The sequence below is a fragment of the Chiloscyllium plagiosum genome, chromosome 1 (assembly GCF_004010195.1).
Source record: "Chiloscyllium plagiosum isolate BGI_BamShark_2017 chromosome 1, ASM401019v2, whole genome shotgun sequence".
Taxonomy (NCBI): Eukaryota; Metazoa; Chordata; class Chondrichthyes; order Orectolobiformes; family Hemiscylliidae; genus Chiloscyllium; species Chiloscyllium plagiosum.
Window position 1 is genome coordinate 43745950 of NC_057710.1, and position 21209 is coordinate 43767158.

At 39.1% G+C, this 21209-nt stretch overlaps 1 protein-coding gene across 2 annotated transcripts in view; it reads right to left on the reverse strand.

The window, feature by feature from the left end:
• Positions 1-13462: 13462 nt before the first annotated feature.
• Positions 13463-21209, reverse strand: part of LOC122555367 (complement C1q tumor necrosis factor-related protein 3-like) — a 27018-nt gene continuing 19271 nt past the window's right edge. For both annotated transcript variants that reach the window (XM_043701316.1, XM_043701306.1), the window contains exons 5-6: positions 17182-17281; positions 13463-14436 (exon numbers count right to left, since the gene is read on the reverse strand). In XM_043701316.1, coding sequence (XP_043557251.1) covers positions 14277-14436; positions 17182-17281 — 260 coding nt within the window. In that variant the 3' untranslated portion in view covers positions 13463-14276. The remainder of the gene's footprint in view (positions 14437-17181; positions 17282-21209) is intronic.

The following is a 21209-nucleotide window of genomic DNA, read 5'->3' on the forward strand; positions in this document are numbered from 1 at the left end:
TGGCAGGAATACTTGGGGCAGTGAGAAAGATCTGCAGCTGGAACAGTGTTCTAGGAAGAATCGTGACTAGAGGAGTAGGGATGTAATAGAATTAAGTGCTGGGACAAGGTTTCAAATTTGGGAAGCTACAGTAAATCTAACAGCAAAAAAAAAATGGACTAAAACCAGAAATGAAATAATGCGGAAACAAATTGTAACAGGAAGGAAAAAAGAATATGAATTTAAGATTGAATCTATTGATAAAGCTGATGGTTTCAAAAATAATAAAAAGATAAAACTGAATGTTCAACATTTAAATGCACATGACATTCAAAACAAACTAGTTCAAATAAAGATAAGTATGTATGATGTAGTAACAATTATAGAGACATGTTTGCAGGACGCCATAGATTGGGACCTGAATATTGAAGTGCACAGGACATTTGGGAAGGACATGAAGCTGTGATAAATCATAATGATATTAACATCATAGATAGGGATGTCTTAAGTTCAGGAAAACAGCATATAGAAATGGTTTGGTAAAGATAAGCAATGATTAAAGACAAGAAGTCGCTTGTGGGAGTAATGTACAGGCCTCTCAACAATAATGTCCTGAAAAAAAATCCTTTCTTTACTATCTCTTGTAAATTTTTTAAACAATTTTCTATTTTGGCAGCTTATCTTTCTTTTTAGTTTTCTCTTTCCTTTAGGCCCTTTCCTTATTTTCCTATTAAGTTTTCATTGATCTATAGTTTTCCTTATTTCTCTAGAGTATGCTGAATTAATTCTAAAGGCATTTTCATATTTCATAGTTCGATATTTGTACCTTCACTACTTACCACTAACTGTAGAAAGTTTTATAAAAGACTCCCAATTGTGCTATAATGAGATTCATGTAAATCTTCATGTACCTGATCACATGACCCTGATGTGTTGCTGGAAAAGCGCAGCAGGTCAGGCAGCATCCAGGGAACAGGAGAATCGACGTTTCGGGCATAAGCCCTTCTTCCTCACTTTCTCCACATGACCCTGATGTCAGGAGAGTTGAAGACACAAGTCAAGTATGAGCATATGAACGGAGAGGTCTGACGTCTCGCCAGTGTCCTGTTTAAGCTTATGGGCCAGAGCAAGCTCCCTCAAAACAAATCAGAGATAGCCCAGACTCTAAGGTTTTCTTATTTTAAAGGTGTGTGTTAGGCATTGCTTTCCAGATAGATTTCAATTGGTCAAATTACCAGGCTTGAAGCAAAGCACTCTTTATTCATACACTATTGTTAAACTACAGACAAAATAAAAATAAAAGAATCAGATTAACTGTAACTCTGTCAAAATACTTAACAAAATAATAAATGACTCATTAATTGTTCCAATATAGTAACATCAATTAGACTGCTTCCTGTGTGGGCATGGCTGTCGCCGGGTACATTTCTTCTGCTAGGGCATGAAATCTTAAGAGGTAAACAGGTGTGGTCCACGCAATTCACCTGGAAGAATCAACTCAGAAAAGGGGGTGGCATACTGGCTCAGTGGTTAGCACTGCTGCCTCACAGCGCCAGGGACCAGGGTTCGATTCCAGCCTCGGGTGACTGTCTGTATGGAGTTTGTACATTTTCCCTCCATCTGCATGGGTTTCCTCCGGGTGCTCCGGTTTCCTTTCGCAGTCGAAAGTTGTGCAGGTTAGGTGAATTGGCCATACTAAACTGCCCATAGTGTTTGGTGCATTTGTTAGGGGGAAATGCAGAGGAGGGGAATGGGTGGGTTACTCTTCAGAGGGTCAGTGTGGACTTGTTGGGCTGAAGGACCTGCTTCCATACTGTAAGTTATCCAATCTAATGTAATCTGATAAGCACAGCCTTGGCAAAGGTAAGTTCAATAAAATAGATTGTCTCACATGCAATTCTAATAGCAGGAAGGGAACCTCAGCTTTTAGTTGTAACAGAGAGAGGAAAAGGAGTTTCCACATCCAACTTCAAAACCCCAGAAACTGCTGAAAGCTACAACTAAAAATCCTGGTTCTGCGGGAGCTTGACCTCACCCATTCATGTTGCTTCTATTGTTCCAACTTAAAAGAAAAGCTATTTCTTGGCTCTGAGCAGACCACTTGACACCTGTCTCAACCTCTCTTCATAACAAAAATGAAAAAACACACCTCTTAAGGTCAAAGTGTTGTCACATTAAGTTCAACATAACCTCTTTGCTCTTGTGTTCTATGTTCCTATTAATGAAGCCTAGAATACCTTATGCTTTATTAACAGCTCACTCAAGAGTTCTAAAGAAGAGTATATTGAAGTCATAACATTAACTCGGCTTCACCCCCAGATGCTGCTCAAACTGTTGAGTTTCTCCTGCATTTTCTGTTTGTTCTACCCAGCTCACTCACTCTGTTCTTGTACAGCTTTTATCTGCAAGATTGAAATTGTCCCCTGCACATGATGATCTAGATAGTTTATATTTCTTCAAATAGCAATCTATGGCTTTTATAGTAGACACTAGCTACAGAATATACTGCAGTAACTTCTAAGGTCTTTCGTAGAATCTCTCAAATCTTCAATAGCACTTGGAAGGGTAATGTCAGTCAGTGTGTGGGAACTGCATTACCTTCAAACTGTACACATCATAACTTGGAGGTGCATTGCTGTACCTTCATATTTACCAGATTAAAATTCTGGATCTCTATTCTGGGATGTCTGCTAATGAATGCAAAACTATTATTTTGAACCTAAGTTAAAAATGGAACAGAGAGAATTGAAAGAATTAATTAATTTACAGCATTGAGAAATAAAAATGATTACATCAAATACATGAAAGTATTAGATTATCATTCAGACATTTTCTAAACAACTTAATTGATAGTCATAATTATCGAGCTCTACTTCGATTCTAAACAGAAGTAATGAGGAAAAGAGCAAGTTACCTCAGGATAGCTCTCTTTAAAGTGTAATATATGCTGGCAGTTTCTTCACCTGACATGCTTCACTGAATGCCTATTATGTTGTTGTGTAATGTGTTAGTGAAGAAATGAGAAGAAACATAAATAGTTTATTGTGAATGTTGTGCCAAGGCTCATTGTAAAGTTAGGAGGAGAAAGTGAGGTCTGCAGATGCTGGAGATGAAAGTTGAAACTTTATTGCTGGAACAGCACAGCAGGTCAGGCAGCATCCAGGGAACAGGAGATTCGACGTTTCGGGCACAGGCCCTTCTTCAGGAATGAGCAGAGAGTGTTCAGCAGGAGAAGATAAAAGGTAGGGAGGAGGGACTTGGAGGAGGGGCGTTGGAAATGTGATAGGTGGAAAGAGGTCAAGGTGAGGGTGATAGGTCGGAGTAGGATCCTACTCCGACCTATCACCCTCACCTTGACCTCTTTCCACCTATCACATTTCCAACGCCCCTCCTCCAAGTCCCTCCTCCCTACCTTTTATCTTCTCCTGCTGAACACTCTCTGCCCATTCCTGAAGAAGGGCCTGTGCCCGAAACGTCGAATCTCCTGTTCCCTGGATGCTGCCTGACCTGCTGTGCTGTTCCAGCAATAAAGTTTCAACTTTGATACATGAATAGGCAAGGAATAGAGGGATACGGACAGCGCAGAGGCAAAAGGTTTTTAGTTTACAAAGGTGTCATGCATCAGCACAGGCTATGTGGGCCAAAGGGCCTGTTTCTGTGGTGTGCTTTGAATTATCAGGTATAAGATGGAATGTAGGTTTGAGGTTAAAATCAGACCAGCCATGATTTGATTGAACAGGGGATCAGACTGGAATGGCAGAGTGACTCCACGGTTCCTTGTTTGTCTGTTTATAAAGAATGACAGCCCATTTATATTGATCAGTAAGAGAATACTGACAGGATTTAACTGGTTAATAATCACACAAAATATAATGGGTGAGGTTAGAAAAAAAAATTGACACAAGGGATTGTTTAGAATTCCTACAGTGTGGAAGAAGGCCATTCAACCCATCAAGTCAACACTGACCCTCTGAAGAGCATCCCACACCATCCCTATAACCCTGCATTTTCCACGGCCAATCCACCGAGCCTGCACATCTTTAGACTGTGAGGGGAAACCCATGTAGACACAGGGAGAACACGGAAACTCCACGCAGTCACCCGAGAGTGGGATTGAACTCGGGTGTTACGACATGGTTAATTTAAAACCAGCAACACAAAAAACATTTATCCTGTGCAGTAATCTGTAAACATCGAGTGGCCAAGAACTATTTAAAGTAAAAATATGTAGCGAAGGAAAAGATGGGGGGTGGGGCCAGTGTAGTTGCGGAAGATGGATTGTTCCACATACCCTATGAAGAGGCAGGCATAGCTGGGGCCCATGCGGGTGCCCATGGCTACTCCTTTTGTTTGGAGAAAGTGGGAGGATTGGAAAGAAAAGTTGTTGGAGAAAGTGGGAGGATTGGAAAGAAAATTTGTTGGAGAAAGTGGGAGGATTGGAAAGTTATGCCACCTAATGTGTAAGACCTTTCCTATTTGCTTAGAACAGTGATAATGTTCTCAAGCAAAATAGACAGATGAAATGCCTGGATCTACTGGCATCATCAAACATTTCTCACAAAGAATTAATTTGGAAAGATGATGGGCTGAGCATTTTAATTAAAATAGAGTTGAGAAAATTGCTATGCAAATTTTATTTTTACTTTTAATTACTTATTGTAACACTTACTCCACATCTTTTATATTTCAGAAGGCTTTTAATCAAGCTGTTTAGATATGTTCAGATACCTTCATAGTAGTTGTGATTTGAATTAGGACATTTTAACCCAGACATAAGGGTACTACCACAGCAACACAGTGTTACCAAACATTCCAGAGCTGGAACAAAGAGGGAGAAAGTACAGTAATACTTGGAAATGAACAGACTGGTCATTCTGGATCTCCATGTTGAGTCAAACCGGTATGTCACAGTCGCTAGTCTTACTGTTATTTTCCTTTTGCGTGCTTGGTAAGATGATTAGGCTCATTAGCATGATGAAGATTAATTCTGACTTCAATTCAGTCAATGTGATTTCATTTGGGTCTTTGAGATTGGAAAATCTCTAAATATGCCCTTAATGACATCTTACAAAAACTTATTTGTTTACTAATCTGATAATCAGGAAGTTGATTTTTTTTCCTTCCACTATCTGTGTGGGGGTTATAAGAATAGGTTGTGGTCAGTGACATTTTTTGCTGATTCTGGTATTTTTTCATTCAGATCATCTGAAATGACTTGCTATAAATATGAAGAAGGTAATATGTAGCATGTCATTTGAATAAATTGGAAAAGTTGACCCAGACATTTATACATCGTACTTTGCAGTGTAATCCTGTTATTTGGCTTTACTGAAAATAACATCCTATGCATTTCAAAGTTTGTGAGAAGATTTGTAGCTCGGGTGCTCGTTGCTGTGGTTCTGTTCGCCGAGCTGGAAGTTTTTGTTGCAAACGTTTCGTCCCCTGTCTAGGTGACATCCTCAGTGCTTGGGAGCCTCCTGTGAAGCGCTTCTGTGGTGTTTCCTCCAGCATTTATAGTGGCCTGTCCCTGCTGGCTAGTTGATGTTCGTGGATGCGGATCGTTAGCTGTCTTCCTGTTTGTCCTATATAGTGTTTAAAGTATCCTATGTATACTTTAAACTACAGCCCACAGAAAGAATTTTGTTTCATTTCAATATGAAATTAATTTATTTTAAGTTTATATCAATTTTTCTAGAAAACAACAAGAAATCTGGAATGAAGTTCAATTATACTTTGCTAGCAGAATATAAAGTCAACCATCAAAACACGCTTCATTTTACAAAAATAATTTAGAATGAAATTGTGCCTGAACTTATTACCATTATGAGTCTCAAAGGTCCCTTGGCAAAGATAATGGATTAAAAGGGTATATATTTCCTGGCCACTATTATTCTCTGATTGCAATCTCCTGGAAGGCTGTCAAAAGTGCATATACTGTGTCCCTCATCTGTTATGGAAGCTTACAAATGCTGGGACAATTAATTCATTAATGCTCTATGAAACAACCAGAAGACTCCATGCCCCCCATGTTATTTTCTGAAGAATCAAAGCTTTCTCCTGAAGAAAGGGCCAATCAAGAACTAATTCTAACATTGAATTATTTCATCACTTTTATAACCAAATAGACTTTTCAGCAAAATTGCACCCATGGAATGAAAGGAACACTGACAGCACCAGTACTAAGTTGACACAATAGGAGTGAGCAGTTATTTTTCAGACTGGAGGAAGTTATGCAGTGGGGTGTTTGGCAATCAGAACTTGGACCACTTCTTTCTTTGTTTTATGTTATTAATCAAGATCTGGGTTAAAAAGCACAGTTTCAATACTTGTAGAGTATACATACCTTCAAATAATGCATTGTGAGAATGACAGTGATTGACGTCAAGGGGCTCAGACAAGTGGATGGAATGGAAGGTGAATGATATGCAGAAATCTATTGCAAAGAAACATGAAGTGATAGATTTTGGTAGGAAGAACAAGCAGAGGCTATATAAAACAAAGGGTACAATTCCAAAGATGTTGCTGGAGCAGAACAACTAGGAATATAGTTGGAGAAGAACATATAGAGGATGTGTTCAATAAAGTATGGCTTATTTGTGGAATGAAGTGCCAGAGGAAGTGGTAAAGACAGGTACAGTTACAACATTTAAAAGACATTTAGACAGGTATATAAACACAGGAAACCAATATCTGTTACAAAAACTAGTTTCACTCCTGCAACTGGAATTTCTGCAAGCCCTGAGGGAATTAAATCCTACTTTGACAGCAGGAATCCTGCACCTAATGATCACAACTCCACAAGAGAAATTTAATGGTAGGGCATCCTGCAGTAGTTCAATCGCTCCCGCGGACTGATGGCTGATCAGCTCTTGTTACTGGCTGCTGCTGGACCTTCATCAGGGATGATTGTTAGATCCCTAAAAGAAAGATTGTTAGATCCACTGCATAACTTCCTCTAGTCTGAGGGTCAGATAGAAGTCATGGGCAAGGAGTAACCGGTAAGGTGGTAAGAGAGGACAGGATTGTCTGCCTCCACAATAGCATGTCGCCTGCACATCTGAATATGAGTGGAGGTAGAATGAGGTCCTTAAGAGAATTAGCTGCCTCCTGACAACCTTCAAATGGTGCCCAGACAGGATGGCCTTTCAGATGCCTTCCTATGCAAGATTTAATCAGGGAGTGTGACAGAGGGTTACCAGGTTTCTGAATGAAAAAGTGTTTGCCTCTGAACACACCTCAATTCCACCTTTAAGCGTCTCTTCATGATCCGTATTAAAACATTAACTTAGTTCAAATGAAGCATTAGGTCCAATTCTGAGTACCACATTTTAGAAAAGATGTGAATACTTAAGAGTGAGTACAAAATGATTTATGAGAACATTTCTGAGCATGTGGATGGACTGGATGGATGTAAAATAGAGAAGATGGAGTTGCTGCGCTTAAACAAGAACTGATTGAGATGAGATTTGATAAGCATATCCAAAATCATGAAAGATTTAGGCCGAGTCAATAGAAACTATTCCTGTTCAGAAGTGTGTAGATGTACAGGTTATGGGCCAAGTGCTGGAAAATTAGATTAGATAGTTAGGTACATGTTTTTAACTGATGCAGACTCACTGAGATGAAGGGCCTTTTTTCTGTGTTGTAGATTGCTTGTGACTCTATAGCTCTACTGGCAGCAGTGTTAAGAATCAGTGTGGAGATTCAAAATAATTGGTAAATAACCTATGGTGATGTGTGGGAAAACAGTGAATGGCTATGATCTAGAATGAATGTTGTAAGAGTATTACTAAACTCAGGGAAGACCAATCAAATATAACTTGTGTCTGTGTCTGAGCCCTTTGAAGTCCATATCTTTCCTCATTATGATCCACTATTCAAAGATTCATATCATCTACAAAGTTTGAAATTATGCCTTTTAACCCAAGTTTTGATAAACAACATGGAATAAAAATGGCCTGCACACTGAATCCTAAAGAACTCCCATATAGAACTAGGAGCATCAGGGCCAGGGTTCCTGTTATCAAGAGAAATTTAATTTCTTCAAGGCATACAGAAATTTGGGAAGTGGTTTTTGGTTCCATTTTGGTGGCATGTGTTTTGTCCCCCACACCTTCACTAAGTCAAATTTCTTCTTTCCCTCTCCTCATTGTTTTGCAACATTACTCTGAGGAACTTCCTGCAGAGATGTCAGAGACCTGAGATGACTGACATCCAACAATCACAACTTTTCTGCCAGGTATGAGTGCAACAATGAAACAGTTCAGTCATCTCAGTTCCAGGACAGCTCTGCAGGAGTTGTTCATAATTGTGTCTTAGGCTCAACCATCTTCAGTTGCTTCACCTTTCCTCCATTGTAAGGTCACAAGTGGGGATGCTTGCTGATGATTGCACAATGTTTAACATCATTTGCAATTCCTCAGTTACTGGAGTAGTCCATACCCAAATGCAGCAAAATCTGGACAATATCCAGGCTTAGGTTGATAGGTTGAAACTTTATTGCTGGAACAGCACAGCAGGTCAGGCAGCATCCAGGGAACAGGAGATTCGACTTTCGGGCACAGGCAGAAGGGCCTGTGCCCGAAACGTCGAATCTCCTGTTCCCTGGATGCTGCCTGACCTGCTGTGCTGTTCCAGCAATAAAGTTTCAACTTTGATCTCCAGCATCTGCAGACCTCACTTTCTCCTTAGGTTGATAGGTGGCAAGTAAAATTCATGCCATAGAAATATCAGGTAATAACCATCTCCAACAAGAAAAAATCTAACCATTGCTCAATGGTTTCTCCATATTCTATTACTCACTATCAATATCCTGGAGATTATCATTGATAAGAACTGTTCTGGATTAGTCAAAGTACTGTGGCTAAAAGAGCAGGCTGGAGGTTCAGAACCATGCAGAGAGAGTAACTCACCTCCTGACTCCCCAAAGCCTATCTACAAAGCACAAGTCAGATGAAGCTTGGAAAACTCCCAACTTAACTGAATGATTGTGACTCCAACAACATTCAAGAAATTTGATGCCTTCCAATACAAAACAGCCCACTTCATTGATATCACATCCACAAACATTCAGCCACCCATCAATGATGCACAGTAGCAACTGTATACACCACCTACAAAGCGCAGGGAGGACATTCACCAAGGCTCCTTCAACAGCACCTTTCAAACCCAAAATCATCGCTATCCAGATGGACAAGGACAGAAGATGTATGGGTATACTGTCAGCTGCAACTTCCCCTCTAAGCCGCTCACCGTCTTGACTTGGAAATATATCACCGTTCCTTCAGTATCACTGGGTCAAAATCCTGGAATTCCCTGACTAACAGCATTGTGGGTTTACCTACACCACCATCTTCTCAAAACCAATTTGGGATGGGTTATAAATGCTGACATTACCATCACTGAACCCACCACTATCAACAACCTGGCAATTACAATGGACCAGTAACTGTGAGAGAGTTAGGTTTAAGATCAGGACTAGTCACAAAAATACTGTTGTTACAAGAATAGTTCAGAACTAAGGAATTCTCTACTGAGTAGCTCCCCTCCTAACTCCACACAGTCTGACCCCCATCTACAAGGCACAGGTTAAGAGTGTGGTGGAATACTCTCTATTTGCCCAGATAGGCGCCAACAACATTCATGAGTCACAGACACTGTCCAAAGTGAAACAGCTGCTTGATGGTCAACCCATTCACCACCTTCAAAATGCACTCTTTTCAGCAATGTGTACTATTTGCAAGATGCACTGCAATATTCCACAAGCCTCCTTCCACAGGACTTTCCAGATGAGTAATTTCTACACCTAGAAGAGGCAGATCATTCCATCATCACTCAGGATTCACTGCTGGAGCTCAGTTACTAGGCAATTAAATCACTTATCTGTTTTATTCACTGGGTCCCCTGTAAAGTGGGATCCTATGTTGTGAACTCTGATCCTTAAGGCATACATTTGGCAATCACAGCTCACAATTCTACTTAAATGAGTGATGTGGGGCTCAAAATGACTCCAGCTTTCTCCACAATAAAAGAGCTATCAAGAGGATTTATACATTTTCATAGAAAAGGATAAAATATAAGACCAAAGAAACCAAAGAACTGCAGATGTTGGAAATCAGAAACAAAAACAGAAATTGCTAGAAAAGTTCAGCAGGTCTGGCAGCATATGTGGAGGAAAATGCTGAGGTATGTTTCAGGTCCAGGGATCCCTTCTTTACAATACTGCTTACAACACTGCATGACTGACATAGGTACCTTGTTCTGCTTTGTTCACTGAAGTTCTCCTTCACTCTTCAGTTGTCTTTCCTCGTGCAATGAAGCATCAACAATCACCATTTACTAACACTCACTCACCACCATACCCTATGCATGACCAGGGACATTCTGTAGAGGGATATAGATAGGTTAAACAAATGGGTGAAACTCGGCAGATTGAACGTAATATTGGAAAATGCAAGGTTATGTACTTTGGCAAGAACAATAGAGAAGCTGCATGATATTTAGGATTACATTACAGTGCGGAAACAGGCCCTTCAGCCCAACAAGTCCACACCGCCCCGCCGAAGCGTAACCCACCCATACCCCTACATAAACCCCTTACCTAACACTACGGGCAATTTAGCATGGCCAATTTTCCTGACCTACACATCTTTGGACTGTGGGAGGAAACCGGAGCACCCGGAGGAAACCCACACAGACACGGGGAGAACGTGCAAACTCCACACAGTCAGTCGCCTGAGGCGGGAATTGAACCCGGGTCTCTGGCGCTGTGAGGCAGCAGTGCTAACCACTGTGCCACCCTGCCGCCCACAAGGAAAGACTGCAGAAAGTCAAAGCACACAGGGATTTGGCAGTCTTTTTGAATGAATTACAAAAAGCTAGCATCCAAGTTCAGCAGGTAACAGGGAAGTCAAATAGAATGTTGACCTCCATTTCAAAGGAAAGGGAGAATAAAAGGAGGGAGGCTTTGCTAAAACTATACGTGGTACTAGCCAAAGTGCAGCTGGAATGCTGTGAACGGTTTTAGGGCCTTAACTAAAGGAAAGATATATTGCCATTGGAGGCAATTTAGAGATGGTTCAATAGACTGATACCAGGCAAGGAGAGACTGTCTTATGTGGACAGGTGGAGTCAGTTGTATCAGTGCTCATTGGAATTTAGAAGAATGAAAGTGAGCTTCTTGAAACCTACAAGATTCTTAGCTTGACAGAGGTGAAAATGTTGTTTTCCCTTGTGGCAGAGTTTTGGAATAGTCAGCATAATTTCAGAGTAAGGAGTCAGCATATATATCAGAGATGAAGAGGAATTTGTTTTCTCAGAGGATTGTAAAGCTGTGGAATTCAACACCGCACAGAGTGTTAAGGCTGAACAGTTAAATATATTCAAAGCTAAGGATAGACAGTTTCTTTATCAGTAAGGGAATCAAGGGATATGAGGAAAAGACAGGAAAGTGGAGTTGAGGATTATCAGATCAGCCATGAGCTCATTGAATGGCAGAGCTAACTAGATGGGCTACTTTGGCTCTTATGTCTCACAGTCTTATCATTTTGTACAATGATTTCTTCTATAACAACTTTTTCTTCCTAGCTTGCAAACTTCAAAGATCTTCACCAAGATAACATGTCACCAATGAAATCTTCTATACATCTGCTTAGAATATGTGGTGTCACCTCCCAGTGATTGGTTATGTTTATAGGCTAGACTAAACCTCCTCAAAATATATTAAGAAAATAGACTGGACAGTAACTTCATCTTATTTTAAAAGTAAATGTAAGGCATTGTATTCCAGATACAATTTAATTAGTTAAACTCATTGACTTTAAGCAAAACTTACTTTATTTTTATACTACAGTTAAAATACAGATAAAATAAAAGTAAATGAAAAGAATTAGCTTAACTGTACACCCATTGAAATGCTTAAGTAAAGTATATATTATATGTACAAACTACTACTAATTCACTGTTCTAATAAGGTAACATCCCATAAACACAACCGTGCCAAATGCAAATTCAGTAAAATAAATTGTCTCACAAGCAATTGCAGCAGGAAGAAGAGAACCCGAGATTTTAGCTGTAACAGAGAGCAATAAGAGCTTCCACATCTGCTTCAAAACTCCAGCAATTGCGGAAAACTAAAACTAAAAATCTTGTTTAATCTTGCCAAAACTATTAAGTTGAAAAATAACCCAATTTAACAAGAGGTTTTGGCAAGGATATCAAAACATCTTTAACTGAGTGTTAAGCTATGAAACCCTTGTCACGTGATTTAAACTACTGAATCATCTTTAATTATACCATTTTTGAATTCTTTCTCTCGTCTGCTTGCAATTACAGAAGAGTAAGCAACTCAAGGCATAGCTAATGACTGCTTAGGCTCTCAAAGTCTGATTTCCATATTTTGTCTGTAAAATGAACCAATTCCCAAATTACAATTGTTGTACTTTCTGCTACAATTTCAATTCATCAGAGCTTCTGCAAAAGAGACTTCTGCGTACAGCCAATGAAAAGACGTCCATTGGACACTCTAATTATGTTACCTAATGCCAATACCTTTGATGTGAAGCACTGTAATTTTTAAATTGCAACTTATCCCCCTTTCCTTTCTTTATTCTTTCTTGGATACATATGTGCGTGAATGCTTGTTGTGAATCATCCTGCTGTGTTTGGAATGCACTATTGGTTCTATTTTGTTTTAACTCTAAGGAATCGGGGTAAGTCATTTTTAAATTGAAATTCCCAGGCAGATTTTGGGGAAACACACAACTGCCAATTATGCTTTAAAAGAGAACTGAGGAAAAAAAGAAAAGAAATTGAAACCACTCTATTATAGACCAGAACAAGAGGACAGAACAGCTCATTCGATTCAGCGCTCCCTCTGGTCCATGCCATTAAGACATAAGGAAACAAAATTAAACCAAAATAAAATGTTATGTAATCTGACATGTAGTAACAAATTCCACAATCTCAACTATTATATCAGTAATGCCATTCAAAATAAATCAAATACCAATAATATCTTGTATATAAATTTATTTGTTGACATTGTATATCTCCATCATAAAAGACAATAATCCTGACTGTTACTAGTGTCTATACTTTCATATGTCAATTAAACTGTAGCATTCCAATTTTTAAGCAATGATTCATGAAATAATCAACTGTAATGACGCAATCTTACCATAAAGGCTGTGAATTTATTAAATGTTTAAGTATACGTAAAATTATTGCTTGAAGTACATTTTATTAATTTTATAATGTGTCTTTGTTATCATGTGTATGGATTCTTAAAGATTAAATATTGTAGAGTCCAACTTTACATTTCTTAGGCACAAAAAAATGGAGTGGCATGGTGGCTCAGTGGTTAGCACTACTACCTCCCAGCACCAGGGTCCCAAGTTCAATCCCAGCTTTGGGTGACTGTGTGTGGAGTTTGCACATTCTCACCATTTCTGTGTGGGTTTGCTCCAGTTTCCTCCCACAGTCCAAAGATGTGTAGGTCAGGTGAATTGCCCATAGTAAATAGGTGCATTACTCAGAGAGAAGTGGATCTGCGTGGGTTACTCACCAGAAGGTTGGTGTAGAGTGGTTGGGCCAAGGGGCCTGTTTCCACACTGTAGGGAATCTAATCTAATCAGATGTGTGTTTGGACCTTGTGAACATGTTCAAATTATAATCTTCTTATTTATTGCGAGAAGCCAAAATGTTTGCTAATATGTTATACCACACACTCTCTTGCCATTTCAGTGAGTTATGTATAGAAACTGAGAACAAATGGCAGTCAAATGATATTCAAACATTTCTCCCCAAGATTTGTCCACTTCTTAAATGATATAATATTGGGAAGAGTAAGACAACTAACATACTGGGCTATTATCTGCATTGGCACTGGGCAGTCCATAATGAACAGCTGTGATCACCTTTGAGCATATCTTAATTGTGCATTCAGTTTGAAACTATCATATCTCCTCTACAAAAGGAGATTTTGAGTACAGATGGAAAACCAAAGAAAATGCCCTCATCTTGACCAGAATGAACAAAAGCATGACCAAATGTAAGTTTTCTAGCACCAGTAATCTGACAGTTGAAATGAAGCAAGCAGAGTTAGAATGAAAATACTTAAAATACTTGGTGAAAAACCAATTAAGAAGGAAGAAATGGGACTGTTATGATTCACAAAGCCTCTTTCACCACTCTGAAAAGATAATGGATAATGAGTTGATTTAGATCAGATTGTTTAATTACATTTTCATGATTCTACATTGAATATTATTGCTGAGCTACATTAATAATGGAGGCTTTTAGCTACCCTCAAAAAGGAGGAAGCCAGAAAACGTACAATATCTTTGATGGTCACCATGCAATGCTCCATTTCCCATCCGCAGCCAAACTTCATCTCCTGTTTCAAGCTTAAGCACTCCACTGTTTCCTGAAGTATCATGTTTTCCCTTGGATTCAGAACTAAAAGATAACATAACAGAAACAAATGTGTTATATTTTTCATGAAGAAGAGTCCTCATCATCCATACCATTTGCCAAAATGATAAAACAGTGAAAATAATTATAATCAAATAAGATTTTATAACATTGATTGATTTGAAATATATGTGCTTGTGTATGTGTGCACGTGTGTGATGTTGGCACAATTGGGAAAATATTTTGGATGAGATACTAAAACATATCCCAGATATATGAGATGCTTTTGCATGTCAAAGTTTGCAGATAGGAGTGACGGAAAATCATAGTCACAATCACATGTCATTTGTGACTTTGAAGTGTCATGACAGTGTAGATAAAAAGATGTTCAGAAATAAGATACCAGTTTGTTACTGCAGACAGATCAAGGATAAATTCTTTTCAGTATGAGGAAAGGGGACAGCTTATAATATAAGTAAATAAAAAAGTTATTACAGTAATTTTCAGAACCTCAAAATGTCTTGAAGCATCTTGGAGCCAATGAAGATACTTTGCAAAGTAGTGATAGTTGTAATGCAGGAAAATGATAGCCAATTTGCACACAGTAAAGTTCCACAAATAACAATATGCTAATGAGTAGGTCATTTGATTTGGCGCCATTTTCAAAATAATGGTGTGGAATCTTTCACATCCAGCTGAAGTGTTGAAGAATGATCAATTTAATGTCTCATTAATTCAATGACACTGTGACAATTGTGGGCATTGAAAGTAATTGGCTCATCAGTGTAGGATGATCCACAAAGGTCCACAAAATAAGAGGTATTTTCCATGTTCGCAATGAGTTTAGAGACTCATTAAAGATACATGAGAACATCATAGGGAGAACAGCGGATACAAAAGGTTAAAAGATATTCTTGGAAAGATACATTTTAATTGAAAGCAATGTGAATTATTTATATTTCTGGTGAATCAACAGAAGCCTGCATGGTGAGAGTAGTATTCTTACCTTATCTGACATTTTGTGGCAGAAATTATATGTTCAGGAGACTTTATGTTACAAACGCACTCTCTTTAAACTGGGTAGTAAATTCTGAGCAACACTGGCAACACTAAAACTGTTATTTATGTATAAGATTGATTGTACAGGAGCATAAATGGATGTTTCTAATTCTGGTTACAAACATTTTTTAATTCAAGGTCCAGATTTGTAAATAATGTAAGAGATCCAACGTTATACATACAAGAAGGCTGATAGTATATCATAAAATTGGTTGAAGATGTTAGAATCACGTGCATCTGCAGTGCACCATTTTATAGTTTCAATTCATTAACGTGAAAATCTCATCTTCAGGGAATTGGGGAATTTTTCAGGGCCATGAATAATTTTATCTGGAATATCCCACACTACATGCAGATTACTGAACTGAAACACAGGAAGATAAATACATTATAAAATGGGACTGTGAATAGGAAATTTTAATGAATCTTTTAAATTCAAGAAGAACTATCACTCAGATGCATGTATAAGAAAGAAAAACACGGATATGTTTGTATATAATTGTTTTGCTCTCTGTTGTAACAGATATAAGCCAGATGGGTGGTCTGCAGGTGTAACAGGTAATTAAGGAGGCAAATGGGATTTTGCCCTTCATTGCGAAAGGGATTGAACTTAAAAGCTGGGAGTTTATGTTGCAGCTGTACAGGGTGCTGGTGAGGCTACACCTTGAGTACTGTGTGCAGTTTTGATCTGATTACTTGAGAAAGAATGTATTGGCATTACAGAGGGTGCAGAGGAGGTTCACGAGGTTGATTCCGGAGTTGAGGGGTTAGCTCATAATGAGAGACTGAGTAGATTGGGATTATATTCATTGGAATATTGAGGGGAGATCTTATAGAAACATATAAAATGATGAAGGGAATAGATAAGATAGAAGTCGAGAGGATGTTTCCAAAGGTGGATGAAACTAGGACAAGAGGGAATAGCCTCCAAATTAGAGGCAACAGATTTAGGACTGAATTGAGAAGGAAATTCTTCACCCATAGGGTTGTGAATCTATGGAACTCCTTGCCCAGTGAAGTAGTTGAGGCTTCCTCATTGAATGTTTTGAAAGCTGAGATAGATCATTTTTGAAAAGTAAAGGAATTAAGCGTTATGGTGAGAGAGTGGGTAAGTGGAGCTGAGTCCACAAAAAGGTCAGCCATGATCGTATTGAATGGTGGAGCAGGCTTGAAGGGCCCAGATGGCCTACTCCTGCTCCTAGTTCTTATGTTCAGATACGTATCAAAATCACATGCTTAATTTCCTCTACCTAAATAAAGATTTTTATCTAAAAAAAATTAATAAATGCTAAGGTACTTTGTTCTGTGTATAATTAAATTACCTACAGTGTGGAAACAGGAACTTCAGCCCAGCCAGTCCACTTCCCTCTGACCAATACACCTAACACTATGGGTAATTTACCATGGCTAATTCAACTAACCTTTGGACTATGGGAGGAGACCCACACAGGCACAGGGAGAATGTGCAAACTCCACACAGTTGCACAAGGCTGGAACTGAACCTGGGACTCTGGGGCAGCAGTGCTAACCACTGAGCCACCGTGCCACCCAATCCAAATGCAAGCAAAGAGCTTCACTTATTGGAGACTATAAGTTTTAATATTAGATCTAAATTGAATTATGCACCATTACAATTTTACAGAAAATACAACAGACTAATTGAGAAACCTATAAACCTCAAATTTAATATGAACATGTCAAAATTCAATAGTCTTGAGTTTTGGTTCATACCTGTACATGCTTATGATGGCATTTCCATTGTGCATTAGGTAGACAGATGTTTCTTCCACATCTTCATGTTTCATCATGTTAAAAATAAAGAAATAAACACCTGGAATGAAATAACATAAAATGTACTATTAATATCTTTGCCTTTTATAATTAATTATGCACATTGACCATTCTCGTAACATTATTTTTGTAATGATTAAGTTCAGGTTCTTGGCCAAACATCTTCATTAAGACTATCCTGTCATCGTAAAACCCGAAGAGGGAATGTTTGCTGATGAATGCACAATTTTCAGCATCATTCTAAATTAGCTAGATATTGGTATTGAAACACTTCATTAATATGCAGCAAGATGTAGACGATAATAATATTCTCTCCATCTAACCATTCCCCTTGGAATATCAACATCCTGGAGGTTGACCAGAAACTAAATGAACTAGCCACATAAATACTGTGGTTGATTTGGTGGTGGGGAGGAAAGCTAGGTGAGGGTGATAGTGTGTGGCAGCAGGAAACATGAGGGAGGAAGACCAGATTTTACATGGACAGATTTGCTCAAATACCTCCAGACAGCCCATAAAGGAGGAAAATCCCTTCCCACCTAAAATCTGAGGACTGAGAAAAGTATTACGTTTGGCTGTAGTTGAGGAAGAATTATGACTTGTGAATACTTCCTTTTTCTCTTTATTCAAGATCCCTTGATATTCAGGGTTCACAGGATTTGTTGGTCCTACCTTTTGTCTTTATTGGAACTTGCTGGTACTGTACTTTCCCCATTTCCTTCTTGAATGCATCCCACTGCTCTGACATAGATTTACCTATCAGCTTTCAGGCCATTTTGGCCAAATTATACTTGATTTTATTAAAATCTGCCTTCCCCCAGTTTGGAACTTTGATTTCAGGCCCATCCTTGTCCTTTTCGACAAAAATCTCGAATCTGGGGGAGTTACAATCGCTGTTTGAAAAATACTCAACATGTCTGCAGGTCGAACAAAGCCTCAAAAAGCAAACCAAGCACACTTCTGCAATCGCTCGATTTGCTTTACTCCCTCATCATAGAGGAGTAGTGATTAGTCAGATGAAATGAGAAGGAATTTGGTAATCAGCAGGAAGTGTCCTTGATCATATTTGACCTGACTTCATTGGGCTGAGAATCAATTATTTCTGTCATTTCTACCATTTCTTATTTATTTCTTTGTCAATTAATTCCCTGATTCTCCATTTTATTGAAAGTGTATTGCATAAAGTTTGCTTGCCACCTTTCTAAATTCACTGAATGTTCTGTGTCATTCAAATCATTGATCATTTAATATTCAGCATCAGTGACTCGTCTCAAATGAATAATTTTTGACTGGTTACAAACTGTAATTTAACATATGCTCCAGAAGGTTAAAATGTCTCATTACTGAAAGCAAGTAGATATCAAGTTAAGTGATTCGGAGATGAAAATATCATTACTTCTTCAGTTAGTAATGAAAAAAGCACATGATGATTTGCCACATTTAACGCTGGCCTGCTTATCGTTTAACAAAGCAGTGCGGAGCACAAAAGATTCACAATAACAGAATCATAGAATTAAAGAGATGTATAGCACGGAAGCAGACCCTTTGGTCCAACTTGTCCATGCTGACCAGATATCCCAACCTGCCAGCACCGGCCGATATCCCTCCAAACCCTTCCTATTCATATACCCATCCAGATGCCTTTTACATGTTGCCACTTCCTCTGGCAGCTCATTTCATACATGTACCACCCTCTGTGTGAAACAGTTGCCCCTAAGGTCTCTTTTATATCTTTCCCCTTTCACCCTAAACCTATGCCCTCTAGTTCTGGACTCCCCTCTCCAGGGAAGAGACTTTGTCTATTTATCCTATCCTTGCCCTTCATGATTTTATAAACCTCTATAAGGTCACACCTCAGCCTCCGACTCTTCAGGGAAAATAGTCCCAGCCTATTTAACCTCGTTCTATAGCGCAAATCCTTCAACCCTGGCAACATCCTTGTAAATCTCTTCAGAACCCTTTCAAGTTTCACAACATCCTTCCAATCGGAGACCAGAATTGCACACAAAATTCCAAAAGTGGCCAAACCAATGTCCTGTACAACCGCAACATATCCTCCTAACTCCTATACTCAATACTCTGCTCAATAAAGGAAAGCATACCAAACACCTTCTTCAATATTCTATCTACCTGTGACTCCACTTTCAAGGAGCTATGAACCTGCACTCCAAAGGTCTCTTTGTTCAGCAACACTCCCTAGAACCTTATCATCAAGTGTATAGGTCCTGCTAAGATTTACTTTCCCAAAATGCAGCACCTCGCACTTATCTAAACTAAACTCCATTTGCCACTCCTCAGCCCATTGGCCCATCTGATAAAGATCACATTGTACTCTGAGGTAACCTTCTTCGCTGTCCACTAACTTCCAATTTTGGTGTCATCTGCAAACTTACTAACTATATCTTTTATGCTCACATCCAAATCATTTATATAAATGAAGAAAAGTAGTGTACCCAGCACCAATCCTTGTGGCACTTCACTGGTCACTCTCCACCATCACCCTCTGCCTTCTATCTTTGAGCCAGTTCGGTATCCAAATGGCTAGTTCTCCCTGTATACCATGACATCTAACCTTGCTAACCAATCTCCCAATGGGAACCTTGTTGAACGCCTTACTGAAGTCCATATAGATCACATCTGCCCTCAATCCTTTTTGTTACTACTTCAAAAAACTCAATCAAGTTTGTGAGACATGATTTCCTACACATCAAAGCCATGTTGACTATCCTTAATCAATCCTTGCCTTCCCAAATACATGGATCAGTGGTGCTGGAAGAGCACAGCAATTCAGACAACCCCTGTACATCCTGTCCCTCAGGATTTGCTTAACTTGAGCAGCACGGTGGCTCAGTGGTTAGTACTGTTGCCTCACAGTGCCAGAGATCTGGGTTCAATTCCTGTCTCAGACAACTGTCCGTGTGGAGTTTGTACATTCTCCCTGCGTCTGTGTGGGTTTCCTCTGGGTGCTCCGGTCTCTTCCCACAGTCCAAAAATGTGTAGGTTAGGTGAGTTGGCTGTGCTAAATTGTCTGTAGTGTTAGGTGAAGGTGGGTGGGTTACTCTTCATTAGGTTGGACTGAAGGGCCTGTTTCCACACTAAATAATCTAACTTAAACTTGCCCACCAGTGACATCAGGCTCACTGATCTACAGTTCCCTGGCTTATACTTACCACCTTTCTTGATTGGCACAACATTAGCCAACCTCCAGTCTTCCGCACCTCACCTGTGACTGTCGATGATACAAATATCTTAGCAATAAGCCCAGCAATCACTTTCCTAGCTTCCCATAGAGTTCGAGGGTACACCTGATCAGGTCCTGGAGATTTAAGTTTCAAGACGTCCAGTACTTCCTCCTCTGTAATATGGACATTTTTCAAGATGTCACCATCTATTTCCCTACATTCTATATCTTCCATGTCCTTTTCCACAGTAAATACTGATGCAAAATACTCATTTAGTATCTCTCCCATCTCCTGCGGTTCCACACATCATCTGCCTTGCTGATCTTTGAGGGGCCCTATTCTCTTCCTAGTTACTCTTTTGTCCTTAATGTATTTGTAAAACCTCTTCGGATTCTCCTTAATTCTATTTGCCAAAGCTATCTCATGTCCCCTTTTTGCCCTCCTGATTTCCCTCATAAGTATACTCCTACTGCCTTTATACTCTAAGGATTCACTCATCTATCCAGTCTATACCTGACATATGCTTCCTTTTTTCTCTTAACCAAAACCTCAATTTCTTTAGTCATCTACCATTCCCTATACTTACCAGCCTTTCCAACAGGAATATACTGTCTCTGGAGTCTCGTTATCTCATTTCTGAAGGATTTCCATTTTCCAGCCATCCCTTTACCTGTGAACATCTGCCCCCAATCAGCTTTTGAAAGTTCTTGCCTAATATCATCAAAATTGGCCTTTCTCCAATTTAGAACTTCAACTTTTAGATCTGGTCTATCCTTTTCCATCATT